Here is an 18,664-nt window from a genome sequence, read left to right as displayed (position 1 = left end):
GCCTGGGGCAGTGCAGGCCTCGGGCCTGGGCATCCAGAGCAGGAAGAGGCCCCTGAGCTGAGAGGAGCAAGCCCAGCGTCAGAGCAGAGGCAGCATCTGAGCAACGGACAGGTCAGGATTTCAGTAGACTGATGAGGAGCTGGGGGCATTTTGTGTGGACTGTTGGGATGAGCGAAAGCATGACCCTGGAAAATAAAGGGCAAGTTTAAGAAGGGCTGGTAGTCTCACCCTGCATACGTGCAAGCAGCGGGGCAAGGTGAAACCATTTCTGGAGGCCTTGGTTGCCAGGTTTGGGGTCATGCCCTTCGGTGGTTATCACAGGGCAGCCTATGAGGGAGTGAACACAGTGGTGTGGGAGTGTAGGGGTCACAGTCATGCAAGGAGAAGCAGCCAGAAGCGGGGACACTGCCAGAGGAGTGGAGGACCTGATCAGGAAGTGCCAAGGCGCCGCATCACCTCTTTGTCCCTGGGGATGGGCACCCATAGGACAACCCTCCCCCAACCAGGGTCTTCACCAACAGATGCCCAGCAGAAGTTAAGAAACGAGGGCTGGGAACTCACTCTTTGAGAGGATGGAACTGGGGGTGGAGCTGCTTCTGCGCTAAGAGTGGCCAGGTGGTGGGCAGCAGCCACGTGATAAGCATCACCCAGAGGAACTTAGGAGGCGCTGGAGGCTCAGCCAAGAGGGAAGGTCCAGAGGTTCTCAACTTGCATCTTTCTAGCTCTGCCGGCGGAAATGTCACTTCCAACAAAACAAAACAGGGTCCAAGGGAATTTGAACTGAGGGAAGTGAAGATCAAGTGGGTCAGGCTGAGATAGCCTGATGGTGGGAAAAGGACATGTGTTTAGGACCCTCTGCTGAAATGTGGCTGTTTTATCTGAAGCTGCTTGGAAAGACCCCCTCTGTTTCCACTTAGATGATTTTTTTTTTAAGGAACTAGAAAATCATTTACATTCCAGGCACTGAGCTAAGTATTTTGTTTTTCCTTTTTAACCATACATGTAATCTGAGTTATAGTCTCTTGTAAAAGAACATTACAGATGAAGCTCATCTCTCCCTTGACCCTCCCGCACTGTCCTGCCTTCCTCCCTGAGGGCAGACAGTGCCATCAATTGGGACAGGGTGGCTCACCCTCTGTCCCTCCTCCCTTGTCAGGGAATACAAGGACAACGCTTTGCTGGCTCAGCTAATCCAGGACAAGCTCGACGCCTACAAAGCCGATGACCCGACAATGGGGGAGGTAAGTCCGACCTGACCCACGTGGTTCTCTTGCCGAGGGACCACAGTGTCCATGGGGCAGCCTGGGCACAGCTGGCCTCCTCTGCTCACAGAGTGTGCATGAGCACCCCTGTTTGTGCATGCTGAGGTCCAGTGAAGCAAGCGCCCAAGCCCTCGGGCAGGTGATACAGGTTCTGTTCAGTGGAGCCGAGCGACCGGCTTCTCTCTGTTCGCTAGGACTTTTCCGGTGTTAGCACTGAAAGCCCTGTGTCATGGGAATCCCCTCAGTGGAACAGAGTTGAAACCAGAAAAATGACATTGCTATGTCTCCAGACCTTACTCAGCTTTCACTAGTTCCTATACGTGCTTAATGTGTGTGTGTGTGTGTGTATGCAGTTCTGTGCAATTTTATCACATGCATCACAGAACTGGCCCATCACTATCATGATTTACACACTGATAGCCCCAGGTTCTGGGAACCCGCCCCATTCCAGGCTGGCTGGGTTGGGTGATGGGCCCCCCTTTTGATAGCCGAACCCAGGTGGTGCTCTCCTTCGTAAACTCACTTTGTACCCTGCATTTGGGATCTGCGTCAAAGGACCCTGTTCCTGTGAAACAGACACACTAGATTCTCACATGGCATGTCCTTGTCCAGCAGTAGCTGGACTGAGTGCTCTCTGAGGCAGAGTTCACATCCTGCTGCCACGCCTCACGGGAGGGCTAGCTGTGCTAGTCAGAGAAGCAGGAGTTCAAACAGGGAGGGTTCCGGCGGCTCACGTGTCCTCCCTCGTGTCCTTCCTTCCAGGGCCCGGACAAGGCGCGCTCCCAGCTCCTGATCCTGGACCGTGGTTTCGACCCCAGCTCCCCTGTCCTCCATGAGCTGACTTTTCAGGCTATGAGTTACGACCTGCTGCCTATTGAAAATGACGTATACAAGTAAGTACACATGACTGCAGCTTTGCAAATGAACCAGATACACCTCTAATTTAAGGAGACAGATGTTGTTAATCCTAGCAAAAGCAGGTACAATCCTAGCAAAAGACTGTACATTCATACAGTCTTTTTTTTTAAAAAAAATTTGGTTTTGGCTGCATTGGGTTTTTTGTTTTTTTTTTTTTTTGCATTGGGTTTTAGTTGTGGTTGGCAGGCTTTCGCTAGTTGTGGCGAATGGGCTTTCAGGCCTAGTTGCCCTGGGGCATGTGAAATGTTAGTACCCTGACCAGAGATCTAACCCACATCTCCTGCACTGGAAGGCAGACCCTTAACCACTAGACCACCAGGGAAGTCCCCATACAGTCTCACTAATAAGCCTGCATGCTTTTCTGTGAGTTCCCAAAGTGCAACTGCACCATCAGCTAGAAACTTCTGCCTGTTTTGGGGGAACAAGAACTTGAGATGTTTAGTTCACAGCTCATGTCACTTTAGTTCATAGCCAGTTTGGATGTGTTAACATGTTGACTTGTATAAGAGCGTATCTTACTCAGAGATAAAACTTTTTTTTTTTTTTTTTTGACAAAGTAATGTCTCTGCTTTTTATTTTTATTTATTTATTTATTTATTTATTTATTTTTTTAAATTTTATTTTTATTTTTTTTTTTCCAGTGGGTTTTGTCATACATTGATATGAATCAGCCATGGATTTACATGTATTCCCAATCCCGAACCCCCCTCCCACCTCCCTCTCCACCTGATTCCTCTGGGTCTTCCCAGTGCACCAGGCCCGAGCACTTGTCTCGTGCATCCCACCTGGGCTGGTGATCTGTTTCATCATAGATAGTATACATGCTGTTCTTTTGAAATATCCGAGTTAAAACTTCTTAACTACAGACCATGAAATATGATGATAAAATATACCAGTAGGAGTTTCTTACCAAGTTTTTAAAAATTTATTTATTAATTTATTTATTTTTGGCCACACTATGTGGCATGTGGGATCTTAGTTCCCCAACCAGGAATTGAACCCACATCCCTGGCATCAGAAGCACGGCGTCTTAACCATTGGACTGCTAGGGAAGTCCTGTATTACTGAGTTTTATTTGCACTTTACTTCATTGTAAACAGTTTTCTTGGTAGCAATCATCAGAAACTCAGTCTCTAAAAACATATTTTTCTTTTTATGGGAACAGACTGTATTGTTCTCGTGGCAATGATTTTATAACCTCAACCATAAAGATAGTGGTTTCAAAATGAAGATTCTAAAAATATGACTGAATCTCAGTTTTCCCCCTTTGGTACCTATAATTCTTTATTTCCCTTAGATGTTCATGGTTGCACTTGTGAAAGTTTGCTGAGGGCCTGTTGCAGGCAGCTGCCAAAAGCTATTTCAGTCCCACACATTAAGGATGGTGTCCCAGGCCTTTCCCAGGGAGGAACAAGTGTGATCCTCACCTTTCCTTTACGAGTACCTCCAAAGCCATGTATGACCTGACTTCACACTGAGCCAGGTGGCTCCAGTGGAGCGCATATCAACTGACCCTGAGGGTTTTAAAGCAGAACTTCAAGTCGGTTGACGTGGATCAGACCTTTAGGTCTCTTCCTGCCCTAGAAATTGTTAGCCTTGGGAATTCCTGGTGGTCCAGTGGTTAGGACTCCATACCTCTCACTGATGAGGGCCTGGGTTCAACCCTGGTTGGGGAACTAAGATCCCACAAGATGTGTGGCGTGGCAAAAAAAAAAAAAAAAAAAGACAAGAAACCATCAGCCTCGTTAGACGCGGCAGGCCTGACACAGACAGTGACACCTCGGATGGCCGGAGCGCTTGCTGTGCAGTCATTCGTGTGCATGTCAGTCTGTCATAAACCAGGGGATTGGGTGCATTGTGTGGGACGTCTCCCGTCTCCTGTCCAGGTACGAGACGAGCGGCATCGGGGAGGCGCGGGTGAAGGAGGTGCTCCTGGACGAGGACGACGACCTCTGGATAGCGCTGCGCCACAAGCACATCGCGGAGGTGTCCCAGTAAGAGCCTGCCCTGCGCCTGCCCCGGGCCCCAGGGCCCGCCCCACCGACACGGGGGATCACGGGTGCTGGGTGCCAGTGCGCCTTCTCTGGGCACCTTGGGCAGAGCTCACCAGTGCAGGCAGGAGTCCCTTGCTTCTGTTAAGTCACCTACCTTCTAACCAGTGATGGTGAATCCCTTCTGATATCTGGGCTCAGGCTCTAACAATCTCATGAAGTTAGAATACCCTTTCCGTGTTAGGGTTACTTTTAGGGCTTTTAGAAAGCTTTTGTAGCTTTTCTCATTTCAAGATGCTTTATAAAACACTAAACACTTGAAGCCAGTTTGTCCCATTGAAAGATCTACTACATACAGTTCAGGGTTTTTGTTTTTAAATATATAGCTGGTATGTCCCCTTCCTCCCTGTTGTCATACCTAAACTTTTCTCAGCAAGAGTCAATGCATGTACTAATCTCTATATCAAAGGGAATACCTTGCTCTGAAAATGTTTCAAAATGTTTCTAACTCTGGAAAGTTTTTAATAGGCTGTTAAACTGTAGATAACAAGTTTGCTTTTGCAGAAGGACACATTCTGCTACATTGAGTTGATAATATCCACAGGAAATTCACAAGGAACAGTGAGAAAATACTATAGCCTAGGATAGTTGTTTAGAAAAGTATTCTCCAAACCTTGGGGGATCATTCAACTTTAGAAAAATGTTACTTCACATTTCCAGTTATCTTAATTTATTTATGCATTCAATATATGCTTTATCGTACTCATGTGTATATTTGATAGCATATACAAAAACATAAATTTGAAAAGGATGAAGTAAAATTATATAGATAGATGTCCTAACATTTTCTTTTCTGTTCACAAATTGTCTTGTACACCCAACTCTGGAGACCCCTGGTTTAGAGTATTAGGAAAATGGCATATCTCTCTCCTCTTAGAAAATCACTTTAAATCTATACCTTAGGGCAGGAAAAGTCACCACATACTCCTAAAGGAAGGATGTTGCATGACTCTATAGGCAGTGGTCCCCAACCGTTTTGGCATCAGAGACCAGTTTTGTGGAAGACAATTTTTCCACGGACAACAGGGTCAGGAGATGGTTTCGGGATGATTCAAGTGCATTACATTTACCATGCACTTTATTTCTATTATTACTACATCAGCTCCAGCTCAGATCATCAGGCATTAGATCCCGGAGGTTGGGGACCCTTGATAGAGAGTCTCTTGGTGCCGTGTTGAAGCTTAGCTGCCTCCTCCTCTCTTCCAGGGAAGTCACCCGTTCTCTGAAGGATTTTTCTTCCAGCAAGAGAATGAATACTGGTGAGAAGGTAAACCCATGTCCATTCTCCAGTGTCCTTTGGGTTCATCCCTGCTTCCTCTAGGGGTGAGGAGGACACCTCAGTATAGGGCTGGTGAGTTGGGAGCTCGGAGGGGTTCCTGGTCCTCTCTTCATCTCTTAACATTTTGTCTTATTTTTGTATTCAAGATTGAGACCCGGAACCCCCATCTTTTAATATTTATAAAGAGCTTCTTTTTGTTACTCTGAGGATTCACATTTACTACTTTGGATCACAATACACGTTAAGCCAGAAGAACTTGATAAAACCTTTTTTAGCTCATGGTAGCAATAGAATTCATATCCCAATTCACCTGGGCCTCTCCTTCTCCCGGCTGATTATCAGAGGTGTTTGTTCCTCTTAGAAACGCCACTCTAACTGTGTTGCTCCCTGGCCTAGGATCATTTAGTGATTTCCCGATCCCAGTAGAATCAAGTCCCACCGTGGACATGCCTTAACAGCACCCAGGTCATTGGGCCCTACAGACTCTCATCTCTGCTTCCCTCCTCCTTGCCACTCACCATGGCTGAGGCCATGCCTGAGTTCCTTCCCCAGTCTTGCCTATACAGTCCCTGTCCTTGGCTCAGGCATCGTCTTCTCTGACAACGGGAGGCGCCCCTGCTGTGCCCCCACACTTGTGAGTCCCTCCAGAAGTGCTGATCCACTCAGTTAGAATGACTCCTCTGCTGTGTTAGCTCCTTGAAAGCAAAAATTCTTTTCTGCTTGTTTTTGTCCTTGTATCTCTAGGACCTAAAAGGGCCTGGTATGTAGTAGTCATTCAATAATTTTTCACTGAGTACATGAATGGGATTAGGTCAGTCACCCAGTTAGAAAGTCAGCAGACCCCTTCTACCTGCCAGGGTGAGATTCCAGCCTTCTCTCACCTCACTGCTTCCTACCTGTCTGCGCAACTCTGGCCTTTCTGCCAAGATGAAATGTGAATTGATGCCATGACTGCTTGAGCCGAGTATGCAGAAAAGCAGTGTATAGATGAAAAATTGATCTTTCCTGGCAAGAACTGTGTCCTCAGTTACTTTATGGTCCAATAAATAAAACATAATTGCTAGACTTTGAGGTCAGTTCCCCACCTATAAGACAGTCACAGTATTTGGGTCAGTAATTTTTTGAGCCACAGACATGGAAATCTAAACACACATGATCTTGTGTTTAACAGATGTGTTGGCGGGGGGTTACAGAACATGTGCTCAGGAGTCCGGTGCTAGCCGCTGTCCTGTCCTGGGCCCACGGCCAGCCCACCCCCTTAGCTCAGGGCCATCGGAGTGAGACCATGTGCTTCCCTCTCCCCACAGACCACCATGCGGGACCTGTCCCAGATGCTGAAGAAGATGCCCCAGTACCAGAAAGAGCTCAGCAAGGTATGTTGTTGTTGCCGTTCAGTCGCTCAGTCACACCGGACTCTTTGCGGCCCGAGAGCGAGGTATGATGATCCAAAATGATCCATTTGATCGTGAATATAGACAGCTGCAAAGACACCTCAAAGCCCCAAGACACTCACGGATTGATGGAAATCCACAGGTTTTTAGTCATCTGCAATTTTTAAAAATTTAATTAATTTATTTTTGGCTGTGCTGGGTCTTCGTTGCTGTGCTGCTTTTCTCTAGTTGCAGCGAGCACTGGACACTCTCTAGTTGCAGTGTGTGGACTTACTGTGGTGACTTCTCTTGTTGCAGAGGACGGGCTCTAGGGTGTGTGGGCTTCAGTAGTTGCATCATGCGGGCTCGGTAGTTGTGACTCACAGGCTTAGTTGCTCCACGGCATGTGGAATCTTCCTGGACCATGGAGTGAACCTGAGTCTCCTACATTGGCAGGCGGATTCTTGACCACTGAGCCACCAGGGAAGCCCCCATCTTCAGTTTTTATTAGGAAAAAAAAAATGAAAGCTGGGGATAGATAGTTTATTTCCTAAGACTTCCTCTTCATCTTTTTCTCTCTGTATCCTTCCAATTCTTTACCCCATGGGCCTGCAAGATTGAGCTCAGAGAAGGTCACGGTGATCTGGGAGTCACACAGTGCTCTTGTTAGACACTCACTGCCTGAAAGTGAAAAGAAAGTGAAGTCGCTCAGTCGTATCCGACTCTTTGCGACCCCATGGACTGTAGTCTACCAGGCTCCTCCCTTCATGGGATTCTCTAGGCAAGAGTACTGGAGTGGGTTGCCATTTCTTCTCCAGGGCATCTTCCCAACTCAGGGATCGAACCGGGGTCTCCCACATTCCAGGCAGACACTAACCTCTGAGCCACCAGGGAAGCCCAACTAAACCCAGCCCTAAGGAGAGGGGTATTGAGCGCCACCTGCTGGAGGGAGAAGTGTCAAAGGATTTGTGGACACGTGAAACTGTCACACCACCCTGCCCCCTTAAAGGATTTCTCCTTCCTCTTAACTCTTGTAGAAAGTGTCTCTGTCCCTCTGCCCGGCACACAGTTCTCTACTTGAACGCGTATTTCATCTCCTTTATGATGCTGGGGACTCCTAGGCACCTAGCACCGTGTTCATACTTAGCAGTTACTCAGCAAATGCTGTGTGAGTCAGCGAGAGATTCCCTGACCACACACTCTCTATTTTGTCCTAGTATTCAACCCACCTGCACCTCGCTGAGGACTGCATGAAGCATTACCAAGGCACTGTGGATAAACTCTGCCGGGTGGAACAGGTAGGGCCCTTTCCTTCTCTTTCTGCCAGGCCTGTTTACTTGCCCAGATGAATGTTAACATCTTACCTTGAACATCCTGCAGAATCATAGGAAATAAAAATGGGAAAGCCTGACAGATCATGTTGTCTCAACTCTTTGGAGCCAACGCAGTTCCTCTCTCAATGGTAGGGACTAGAGTGGTCCGGAATGCTGTGCCGTTTGGGGTTTGCATGTCTGACTTTGCAGATGCTCCCTGGAATAGCAGAAGAGACTTGTGTGATGCACTGAACCCTGCACTGACAGAGCTGGCTGGATGTTGACTCTGGAGTGTCCTTTCCTTCTGTGCAGCCAAAGAACAGAAATCCGCCCCCGGCCTCCCTGATCACAGTTGTGATCAGAGTTCTGTCCCTGTCACTGATTCATTTGATGTGCTTGTTTTTCTTTTCATCTGCAAAGGGATATAACGAAGCTGCCACGTTTTCCAGGAGTGTCGTGTGGAATCACTAATCCTGGCACTGCATTCCTCGTGTGTGATGATAATTCTCATCTAGGGTCTGCGTCTAAGGGAAGGGGGGATTCCTTGAGGCAAAACCTCAGCCGAAGGTCTCTTTTCACAGAAAAAACAACTCACATTCTCAGTGTGAGGCTAAGATCTAAATCCCCTGGTTCGATGTGACAAGCTGGGCTTAGGTTTCTAAGACGAGCCATGATTCATGGACTCTCTCAGTAGTCCTGCTGAAATCCATCAGTTTCACAGGGAACTCTGCAAACACAAGGCGTCCTCACCATCAGAACATGACTCTCCAGAAGACAGGTTATCCCTAGACCGGTACAAATGCAGTTGAGATTCACCCTGGGAAGTCTACATTTTTTCAGAAGTGCCCAGGGGTATTTGTTGAACTAATCACATTCAATTTGACTTTGAGGGAGTATTAGGGTCAGTCCTTCTGAGCAGATGTCTGTTGAGGCTTCACTGAGGGCTGAAGGGGCCTCAGAGAAGGTTGTGGAGGCGGGGGGTGTCCGCCTTCCTCTGATCCAGGCTGGGCAGAGATCCCCCAACTGGAGATCATACTTGTTATGGACTCCTGGGATTTTGAGAGAAAAAAGGCAACCTTCCGGCAGCTTCTGTAAGAGCTACAGAGAAAGTTGTAGAACAAGACCAGATGGTTCTTGATATGCAGAGACCTATGTGCTGCTTTCTCGGGCCTGTTGAGAACGGATCTGCCTCTTGCCCGAGTCATGGGCGATGGGGGCGGGTGGGGGTGTGGCAGAGACTATGCTTACTTCACTCTTTATCTTCAGTTCTGTTGTCAGTTCCCCTTTCCTTCATCTCCCTCAGTGAGATGTACAGGTTTGGGACCCCATGTTTTTTCTCCTCCCCCTAAAAGTGTTGGAAGATTAAAAACAGAGGTTTTTAAAAACGTAGAACAGTTAAACACTCCCCCTTCTGTGCCAGGGAGAGCAGAGCAGGAGGAGTCTAGCCAGGCAGAGGCACCTTACAATACTGATGCTTTTCATCCCCTGAAGCCCCAAGCCCTCTGCAGGGCTGTGTCCCTCCTGGGAACCTACCAAGATTGAGGCTTTCCCTGAGGAGTTGGCTCGAGCTCACTGGCATTCACATGGAGGGAACAGCCTGCCTTTCAGCAACGTCGCAAATCTGTGTAGCCTCTGGTTTTGGAAAGTGAAACCTGGGGCTTTCCTCGGCTCTTACTGATGCCATGGAGACCCATGCTGATAAACTGCAGCATGTGGGGGAGCTCACGCACCTGTCGCTGACCTTCCCCAACAGAGCCACACATCCCAGACATTCACAGACAGCCCGTTTTCTAATAGTTATCGTCTATCCAGACTGTTGCCAGAACAGACTGGGGCCAATACAGTGTGTTTTCTGCAGGACCTGGCCATGGGCACGGATGCTGAAGGGGAGAAGATCAAGGACCCCATGAGAGCCATCGTCCCCATTCTGCTGGATGCGAATGTCAGCACTTACGACAAAATCCGCATCATCCTTCTCTACATCTTTTTGAAGAATGGTAGGAACAGTGGAAAATGACAGAGGAGACAGGCCCTTTCTTGGGGAAAACGAGGCAGCTAGGAGAGAGAGAGAGGGAACAAAGTGAAAAACAGTTGAAAAGACAAGGAAATAGGAAAGGTCCAAGGGACTCTTTACAGCTGGAGAAATGTAGGCAGATCAACTGCAGCTAGAGGCTGTGTATCCCCTAGTGATTCTAGAGTTAGTCAGAGGGACGGGATAACGAGAAAAGGACTGGGTGAGGACAGCAGGGAGAGTCTATCGGCTTTACAGCCACTTTATTAGAGCATTTCTGCCAGAGACTTTTAACTTACCCCACATTTGAAATCTGTGCCTTTATTTATTTTTTTTTTATTTGGCTGCATTGGGTCTTGCTGTGGGATGCAGGATCTTTAGTTTACCAACCAGGGATCAAACCCAGGCCCCCTGCATTGGGAGCCTGAAGTCTTAGCCACTGGACCACCAGGGAAGGCCCCAATCTATGCCTGTAAATAACTGATCTTTACCCACATATAGTTGCCTATAAGTGTTCACTGTGCAAAAAGATGGACACAGAGACTCTCTTGTCCAAGCTGACTGTGATGCAGGCCGGAAATGGTGGGGACGGCTGAGAAGCAGGAGACGGATGGAAAGACAGATCAGGAGGGGCAGTTGCTGATGGTCATAGCCCAGGACAGAGTGGCTAGAGTGGAACTAGAGTCCTGGCCCTGCCTTGTCTTACAGTAAAGTCGATACAATGAGCGGATTAGTTCCACTGATGCTGAGGAGGAGAGGGGGCACCATCCCTGACCCCAGGCACTTGGCTGTGCTTCTGAGTGTGTGATGCACATTGGCTGGTGTGGTGATCGGGGTTTTGTTCTCACAGGCATCACTGAGGAAAACCTGAACAAGCTGATCCAGCATGCCCAGATCCCGCCGGAGGACAGCGAGATCATCACGAACATGGCACACCTCGGGGTGCCCATCGTCACGGATGTGAGCGCCAGCCTTCTGTTGGAAGGGAGGCCCAGGGGAGGCAGCGGCTCTCATCTCTTCTCCCCTGACTTCCTTAACACAGCTTATGATACACACACTCAGCATCGAGAAAGAGAAAACATAAAATCAGAGGAAGGCAGGTATACATAGAGGTATACATAGAATCAAGATGTAGTGCCAGGAACCCAGGCGGGCACATCAAAGAGGCACCACATGGTCTCGAAGCTAAGCTGTGCCCATGAACCAGCCCAAGACACACCAGCTCCATCCTGTGTGTCTTGAGTCAGCCTGGCTCAGCCGTGGGGACACTCAGACTCAGCATCTTCGGTGAGGTTTCTGTCAGGCCTTCTTGAGACCTTTGAGTCTGCTGCTCTGGCGATGACTCGGGACCCAGTCAGGGCAGGTGTGGGGGCCCAACCGGCAGTGAGCTCTAGAAGAGGCTGAGGAGGGAGGGGCTCCCTCACCAGGAACCTCGCTTGTAGGAACCCTATTTCCTGCAGGGTGTCAGTGCTGATAAAACCGAGTTGTAGGTTGGCTTCTTCTGGAATCTTATTATTAGAGTCAAAAGCTTTGTTCCGGAGCCAGCAGACCAGAGACCTGTGACTGGGGGTCATTTGGTGTTTCAGACCTTTGTTCAGAAAGGGACCAAACGAGAATGGAGATGATCCTCTCAGTGCACCCTGTGCTGCTGAAGCAAAATCAAAGGACAGGTCTCACCAGAGCAGGATTTTCTTCTGTTGTTGTTCAGTGGCCAAGTCATGTCTGACTCTTTTCCACCCCATGGACTGCAGCACACCAGGTCTCTCTATCCTTCACCATCTCCCTGAGTTTGCCCAAACTCATGTCCATTGAGTCAGTGATGCCATCCAACCATCTCATCCTCTGTCACCCTCTTTTCCTCCTGCCTTCAGTCTGTCCCAGCATCAGGGTCTTTTTCAGTGAGTCAGCTCTTCATATCAGATGGCTGAAGTATTAGAGCATCAGCTTCAGCATCAGTCTTTCCAATGAGTTTTCAGGGTTGATTTTCTTTAAGATTGATTGGTTTGACCTCCTTGCTGTCCAAGGGACTCTCAAGAGTCTTCTCCAGTAATTGAAAACAAACTTTTTAACTTCTTGCCTTTGTAAAAAAATGGCACTTATATGTTTGACCCACATTGGCCATTTTTTAAGGCTTTAAAAAACCAAGTTTGCTCCAGATTCTTGGGCTGGAGCCCACAGGCATAGTCTGGGCTTTTCCAGGAAAACCTCTTCACATGTTACTCTTTTTCCGAGGCTGATTCTCCACAGGGAGCCCTGGGACAAGCAGGGCTGTGGGGGCCCAGGTGCTGACTCAGAGCCACCTCTCATGTGTTTGCCTTCAGTCCACCCTGCGTCGCAGGAGCAAGCCGGAGCGGAAGGAGCGTATCAGCGAGCAGACCTACCAGCTCTCACGATGGACCCCGATCATCAAAGACATCATGGAGGTCAGCGCGGGCTGGGACAAGGGTGCGAGGCCTGCAGGGCCCAGGGGCTTCAGCCTCACCTGCCCTCAGGTGGCAGTGACACCCGGGGCTTTGCATCTGGACCTCGGAGGGTTTGTGCAGAGCGGCCCCAGGAGACAGCCAGACGTGGATTCCCCAGACCCACGTGATTCAGCCCCAACGTAGGGCCCCCTCGATGGTATCTCAGTGCCTGAAGGTCATATGGGTAGCGAGCTCCATCCTGAGGGCACAGCAGCAGGGAGGGCATTCAGAAAGTGACCCTAGGCGCCCCTGCGGCTCCCGTCACATCAGCCAGAGACCCTGACAAGCACCTTTCTGTTCAGATTCATCCCCTGCCTGCATGTTCTCGCTCTCCTCCTCCTGAGTCCTGCCTCTCTGCAAAGTCCCCGTCCGGCCTCCCTGTCCCCGCACACTGAGCGCCCAGCACCGCAGAGGCCTCCCGGCCTCCTGCAGCCGTGTCAGCTGCTCTCTGTATGTTTGTCTGCTGCTCGCTGTGTTGGGCATCGTTTCAGACCTTGGCCCTGCGCCCTCTCCCGCCACGTCCTCTGGCACTGTGCCTTGTACATACCAGGTGTTTCGTATCTGTGAATGGAAGGTAGCCCAGGTGTCCCTCCCTCCCCTCCATCTTATAGTTCAAGGTCAAGGAAACTGTAGAATCCTGCCCCACGGGAGCTCTGGGGTGGGACCTGGAGATGGTCTGTCCAGCTGCTGCCCTTGGACAGGACTGAGGTCCAGAGAATGAAGAGACTTGCCCAGGATCCCTCTGTGAATTCATAGCAGTCCAGGTGTTCCCACTGAATTGTACGCTAAAATAGCTATATTTTAAATATATAGAGTGCGTCAGCTTCCTATTTTTAAATCCCACAAACGAAAAGGATGGGTGAACATGAGACATCTAGAAACCAGTAACATCTTTTTGCCTGGCAGAGTAGATCAACTCCTCTGTCTCATTCCCTCCTTTGTTCTCTGCTCCTTTTTCCTCTCCCCGCCCAGTCCCCCAAAGAGACGTGTGTGGGCTTCACACAGTAGCTGATAGAAGTGTAGACTTCTCAGCAGCAGAAGGTGGGGAGCCGAATCCACCCACCAGACAATAGACCCTTGGAAACCTGTGCATAGTGGCTACTAGACAGATGCAAGGGTCAGGAGCCTACTGGACAGGATGGGACATTTATATCCTCACATGGAATATAAAGGGGAAAAAAGCGTAAACTGAAAAAGCTAGAAAATTTAATGCAGGGTTTAAAAAAAATAACTTCTCTTCAAGAGCAGACCTATAAACTCATCTCCTTGTATCTGCTGGTCCCAGGGCATCTGCTCCCCGAGCAGGGCAGGAGTCAGCCCCCAGCAGGCAGAGGCGCTCCAGTTCTTGCAAAGCTGGCCATGATTTTGGCTAATTGACTTGTCCTTGGAATCGTCTTACCTTGGTTCCATCAGCCCTTTTCAAAGCCATCTCTCTTCTTTCCAGGACACTATTGAAGACAAACTTGATACCAAGCACTACCCGTACATCTCCACCCGCTCCTCTGCCTCCTTCAGCACCACCGCTGTCAGGTGAGTGAGAACCCCTGAGTGAGGGCAGGAGGGGCAAGCAGGACCGTGTCCGGCTGGACGGCAGCTACACGGTAGTCCTGCCGTGATGCCGCGTGATCTGCGGGAACCCTCCCGCAGCTTCTCGTCACAGCCAGGGTGTAGGCAAAGCCCTTGCAGTAGTCTGGGAGGCCCTCCACCTCGTGGCTTCCTGTTCCATCTTGACTCACTCCTTACTCCTCTTATTCCTCCTCCACTTCAGCCACATCAGCCTCCTCGCCCTCCCCGGAACACGCCAGGCTCAATTCTGCCTCAGGAACCTCTGCATTTGCTTTTCCCCCCTGCCTGAAATGATCTGTCCCCAGATACATCCGCATGGCTGCTATCTCCTCCAGGTCCTTAATCAATTGTTACTTTCTCCCATCTTCCCTAACCACCCCATTCAAAATGACAGTACACCAACCTTCCTAGCAGTATTATTCATAATAGCTCAAAAGTGGGAATGACCCAGATGTCCATCATCTGATGAATGGATAAACAACATATGGTACATTCAAACAATGGGGTATCATTCAGCCAAAGATAGGAATGAAATACTGATCCATGCTACAACATGGATGAACCTTGAAAATACAAAATGAAAGAAGCCAATCACTAAAGCCCACATATTCTATCATTCTGTTTCTATGAGATGTCTAGAATGGGCAAGTCTCAAGAGAGAAGTAGATAAGTGGTTGCTGGGAACAGGGGTGAGGGTTGGGAGACAGGGGTTACTGCTACTAGGTACAGGATTTCTTTGCAGGGGGTGATGAAATGGTCTAAAAATGGTCTAAAATTGATTGTGGTGATGGTTCACAATTCTGTGACTATATTGAACACCAGAGAACTCTACAATTTAAACAAGTGAATTGTATGATACATGAATTACCTGTCCATAAAGGTGTTACAGAAAATAATGGAAAAATTACAGCCCTCACCCCCACGTCCTGTCCGTGCACCTGCTGATGCTCAGACATTTATCAGGTTGGAGATGTGAGCAGAAAGCAGTCCATGCTTCCGTCTCCCGGTCCTCCAACCCTCTGTGTTTTCTTGGCTGCCTATGATGCCTCATGTGTATGTTTTTGAAAATTCCTCCTCTCACTCACCTCCTTGCTGTCTTCATCCAGAGGTCTTGCCTGCTCTGTGGGCCATGTGTCCACGGGCCAGTCCCTGGGACTCTCACACTATAAACACAGGTCACCTCGACTCTCTGCTGCCCTCTTCTGTGTGGCCCAGGTTCCCGGGTCAGACTTTCTAGAACACGCACCTCCGTCCCTCCACGCATACTTTCCCTGCCCGCCCGTCTTCTCTCTCCACCCACCTCTGTCATCACTCTCAGGCCTGCATGGCACATCCCCCTGCCCCGATGCCAGTGGAGGACAAATGTTTATTTCCAACACTGGAGTGGAATACAAAATCCCACATGGTATCACAGGCAGACTGCTGATGACGGCAGACAAATGATCTCACAGGCAAAAAAAAAAAAATGACTGTGATCCTCAGGGCTGGTCCAGACAGGCCCCCAGGGCCTTCAAGATTTGAAAAGTGACTTCAATGCTGTTATAACTCAGGAAGAAGGGTGACGGTTCCACTGTCCAGCGGAGATGTGAGCAGAAAGCAGTCCATGCTTTTGATTTTTGTTTTCCTCATTTTTCTTAACCTGGAAGCAGCCCATTTCTCACTGTTTACGAGGACAAGGTGAAGGCCCATTGAAAGCCAGGGCAGAGGAGGAGGCACTGGGGAACTGTCCTGCTGCTGAGATGCCCGTCTTTCAGGAGGCAGCTCGGCACCACCTCCTCCAGGAAGCCTTCCCCGGTGACACCCGGGTGGTGCAAGATGGCCCTTCCCTGTGCCTGTCCCTACAGCACCTCCACACAGTGCGAGGCAGACCCTCCTCCCTGCACTCTCCTCGACCCACCACTTCAGTTAAGCCACAAGCTCTTGGGATCTCACTCAGGTTAGCTCCTCAGTGCTGGGGTGGCCCCGTGAGGCCTGCGTGTACATCTACCTGGTGAATCAATGTGCCACCTGCAGACAGGCCCGGGACTCTGTGGCCACTGCTCCTTCCAGCAGAGTGTCCCAGAGCTCTACAACTCGGGAGAGACACCAGGACCATCATCCAGTGGGTGGAGCTGCTGAGCGTCTGGCTTTAAAGCCAACCTGAACCTGTCTGTTGCCTGCATGTTTCTAAGAGAATGACAGGGTCACACCACAGGCACTCGTGAGGGATTCTTCTCCCAGCAGCCAAAGCACTCGATAATTTTGCACTGCAGTCCAGTTCAGACAGCAGTTGCTAAGCATCTGCTCTGTTTTTAGTCACTGGTATATAGAATGAGTCCTATGTCATGGAATGAAAGCATTAGTTGCTCAGTCGCGTCCAACTCTTTGCGACCCTGTGGACTGTAGCCTGCCAGGCTCCTTTGTCCATGGAATTCTCCATGCAAGAATACTGGAGTGGGTAGCCATGCCCTTCTCCAGAGGATCTTCCCAACCCAGAGATCAAACCCGGGTCTCCTGCATTGCAGGCTGATTCTTTACTGGAATCTGAGCCACTAGGGGAATTACGTCATGGAATAGTGAAGTATAAATGCTGTATATGCAGATACACATGATTAACATCCTTCTCTCCCCCTCCCCCTCCCTCCCTCCCCTCCCAGCGCCCGCTATGGGCACTGGCATAAGAACAAGGCCCCTGGGGAGTACCGCAGTGGTCCACGCCTTATTATCTTCATTCTGGGGGGCGTGAGCCTGAACGAGATGCGCTGTGCTTACGAGGTGACCCAAGCCAACGGCAAGTGGGAAGTGCTCATAGGTGAGTGGGGCGTGTTTTCTCGAGGGAAGGGCTGCTTCAGTGCACTGTGACTCCATTCCACGCTTTGGTGTTTCATCCTATCTCCAGTTCTCCGCTCCCCCCCAACACTTGGCCTCTAGACACGTCCGTGGACGGCAGCCAAGGAGGAGTGAAGGGGGCCCTTCCTCAGCTCTGCTCTGTGCTTCCTGATGAGCGGCAGCCCCATGTGTGGGAAGTGCCTGGTCCCAGGCCCCGACAGACTCAGCGTTCCTGCTCTGTCACTGCCGCTCGGGTCCCCTCAAAAGTGCCACCCTCTCCACGCTGCGATTTCCTCACCCACCAAAACTGGGTTAAGGGCACCCACTTACAGCCCAAACTGGGCCTGGGGTGGAGGGGCACGTCAGTTTCCTGGCCTCGAGGAGCCTCACATCCGGAAGATGCTCAGTGAACAGGTCAATGAGTACTGGCCCCTGTACCTGTCAGTTAGAGATACACAGACCAGGCGTGCAAGCAGATACTGCTCAAAACGTATCAGCCTGGCTTCTGAGCTCTGCTGAGGGCTGCCCCAGCCAGTTCCTACCACTTCAGGGTCTATCATATCCCTGCTGGTTTTCCAGAAGAAAGGAAGCAGCTCCTAAGCTCTGACTTAAGGCAGCAGGAGATTTTCCTCCTTTTCATGTCTATACGAGCCTCCCCAGTTTCTCCACCCAGAAGAGGAAACGTTGAGAAAAATCTTTGCTTTCTCCAGATGCCTTCTTCTTTCTTGTGCCTTAACAAACTGGAGTTGCCTCTGCCCAGGGTGCCTCTTGACATTGACTGACCAGAGGTGACCAGCACCTCCTCTCCTGGCTGGGCCCTGCCCTTGCCCCTTTGCTCAGTAAGAGGTGTCACTTTTATGCCTCCACTTTGGGGGGAACCAGTCCACGTGGTCCTTCCTAGATATATCAAGATGGACCTGGCACTGTCTTCACAACTTCCAGATCCCACCATTCAGCGGGGAGATCGCACATCTCCACCCCCGCCCCTCCCTACTCCCAGAAGCCTCTCTGGCCACTATTTCTCCTGGGTTTTCTCCTTTTTTGGTTACATAGGCCCCCCATGGTGGTGCTCTCTGTGTTCTTGGCTTGCATACGTGTTGCATGAGCGTGTTGGCTAATTCTCTCTGCTCAAACACAGCTCTCCTGGGCCGACGCCGTCCCAGCCAGGCTTCGTTGTAACCCCCTCTTCCACGCTGGCCTGACCTGAGGGTTCCTGTCGGGAGGTGGAGACCCGGGGAAACACGGTCGCCCGTGCAGATGGGTGGAGAGGCCTGGTGCAGACCGCCGACGCCCGCTATGCGGCCCCGCCCGCTCTGTGCATGCATGCCCGCCCGCCGTCCTCGCGGCCCGTGTGCGCGTGCGCCGCGTGTGCACCTCGCGTGTGCGCATGCGGCTCGCTCTCTCGCACCTCATTGGCTGCATAAACGTAGGCCTAAGTTGGCATGCTCCTGTAACGTACTGTGTTCAAGCAGTCAGCCGGCCTCTGTTCTCCCGCAGGTTCTACTCATATTCTCACTCCCACCAAATTTCTCATGGACCTGAGACACCCCGACTTCCGGGAGTCCTCTAGGGTATCTTTTGAGGATCAGGCTCCAACAATGGAGTGAGAGCCAAAGAAACAAAG

The 18,664-nt window shown here is 50.2% G+C and overlaps 1 protein-coding gene across 2 annotated transcripts in view; it reads left to right on the top strand.

Annotated features, from left to right (window-relative positions):
* The window catches only part of STXBP1 (syntaxin binding protein 1), a 68,317-nt gene that overhangs the window by 41,136 nt on the left and 8,517 nt on the right, over window positions 1-18,664 (top strand). Inside the window, exons 8-19 of one of the 2 annotated variants that reach the window (XR_009694639.1) lie at window positions 1,157-1,241; window positions 2,025-2,155; window positions 4,067-4,174; window positions 5,438-5,498; window positions 6,818-6,883; window positions 8,098-8,178; window positions 10,052-10,190; window positions 11,055-11,164; window positions 12,526-12,627; window positions 14,111-14,196; window positions 15,882-16,168; window positions 16,869-16,981. Coding sequence is in view for 1 of the 2 variants with exons in the window: in XM_061154602.1 (XP_061010585.1) it covers window positions 1,157-1,241; window positions 2,025-2,155; window positions 4,067-4,174; window positions 5,438-5,498; window positions 6,818-6,883; window positions 8,098-8,178; window positions 10,052-10,190; window positions 11,055-11,164; window positions 12,526-12,627; window positions 14,111-14,196; window positions 16,869-17,023 (1,124 nt within the window). In the remaining variant the exon portion in view is untranslated. Of the gene's footprint in view, window positions 1-1,156; window positions 1,242-2,024; window positions 2,156-4,066; window positions 4,175-5,437; window positions 5,499-6,817; window positions 6,884-8,097; window positions 8,179-10,051; window positions 10,191-11,054; window positions 11,165-12,525; window positions 12,628-14,110; window positions 14,197-15,881; window positions 16,169-16,868; window positions 17,024-18,664 lie in introns of those variants that run through there. The other variant, XM_061154602.1, reaches the window with a different exon arrangement.

The sequence above is a fragment of the Dama dama genome, chromosome 11 (assembly GCF_033118175.1).
Source record: "Dama dama isolate Ldn47 chromosome 11, ASM3311817v1, whole genome shotgun sequence".
NCBI classification, from domain to species: domain Eukaryota; kingdom Metazoa; phylum Chordata; class Mammalia; order Artiodactyla; family Cervidae; genus Dama; species Dama dama.
This window is presented reverse-complemented; position numbering and strand designations above follow the sequence as displayed.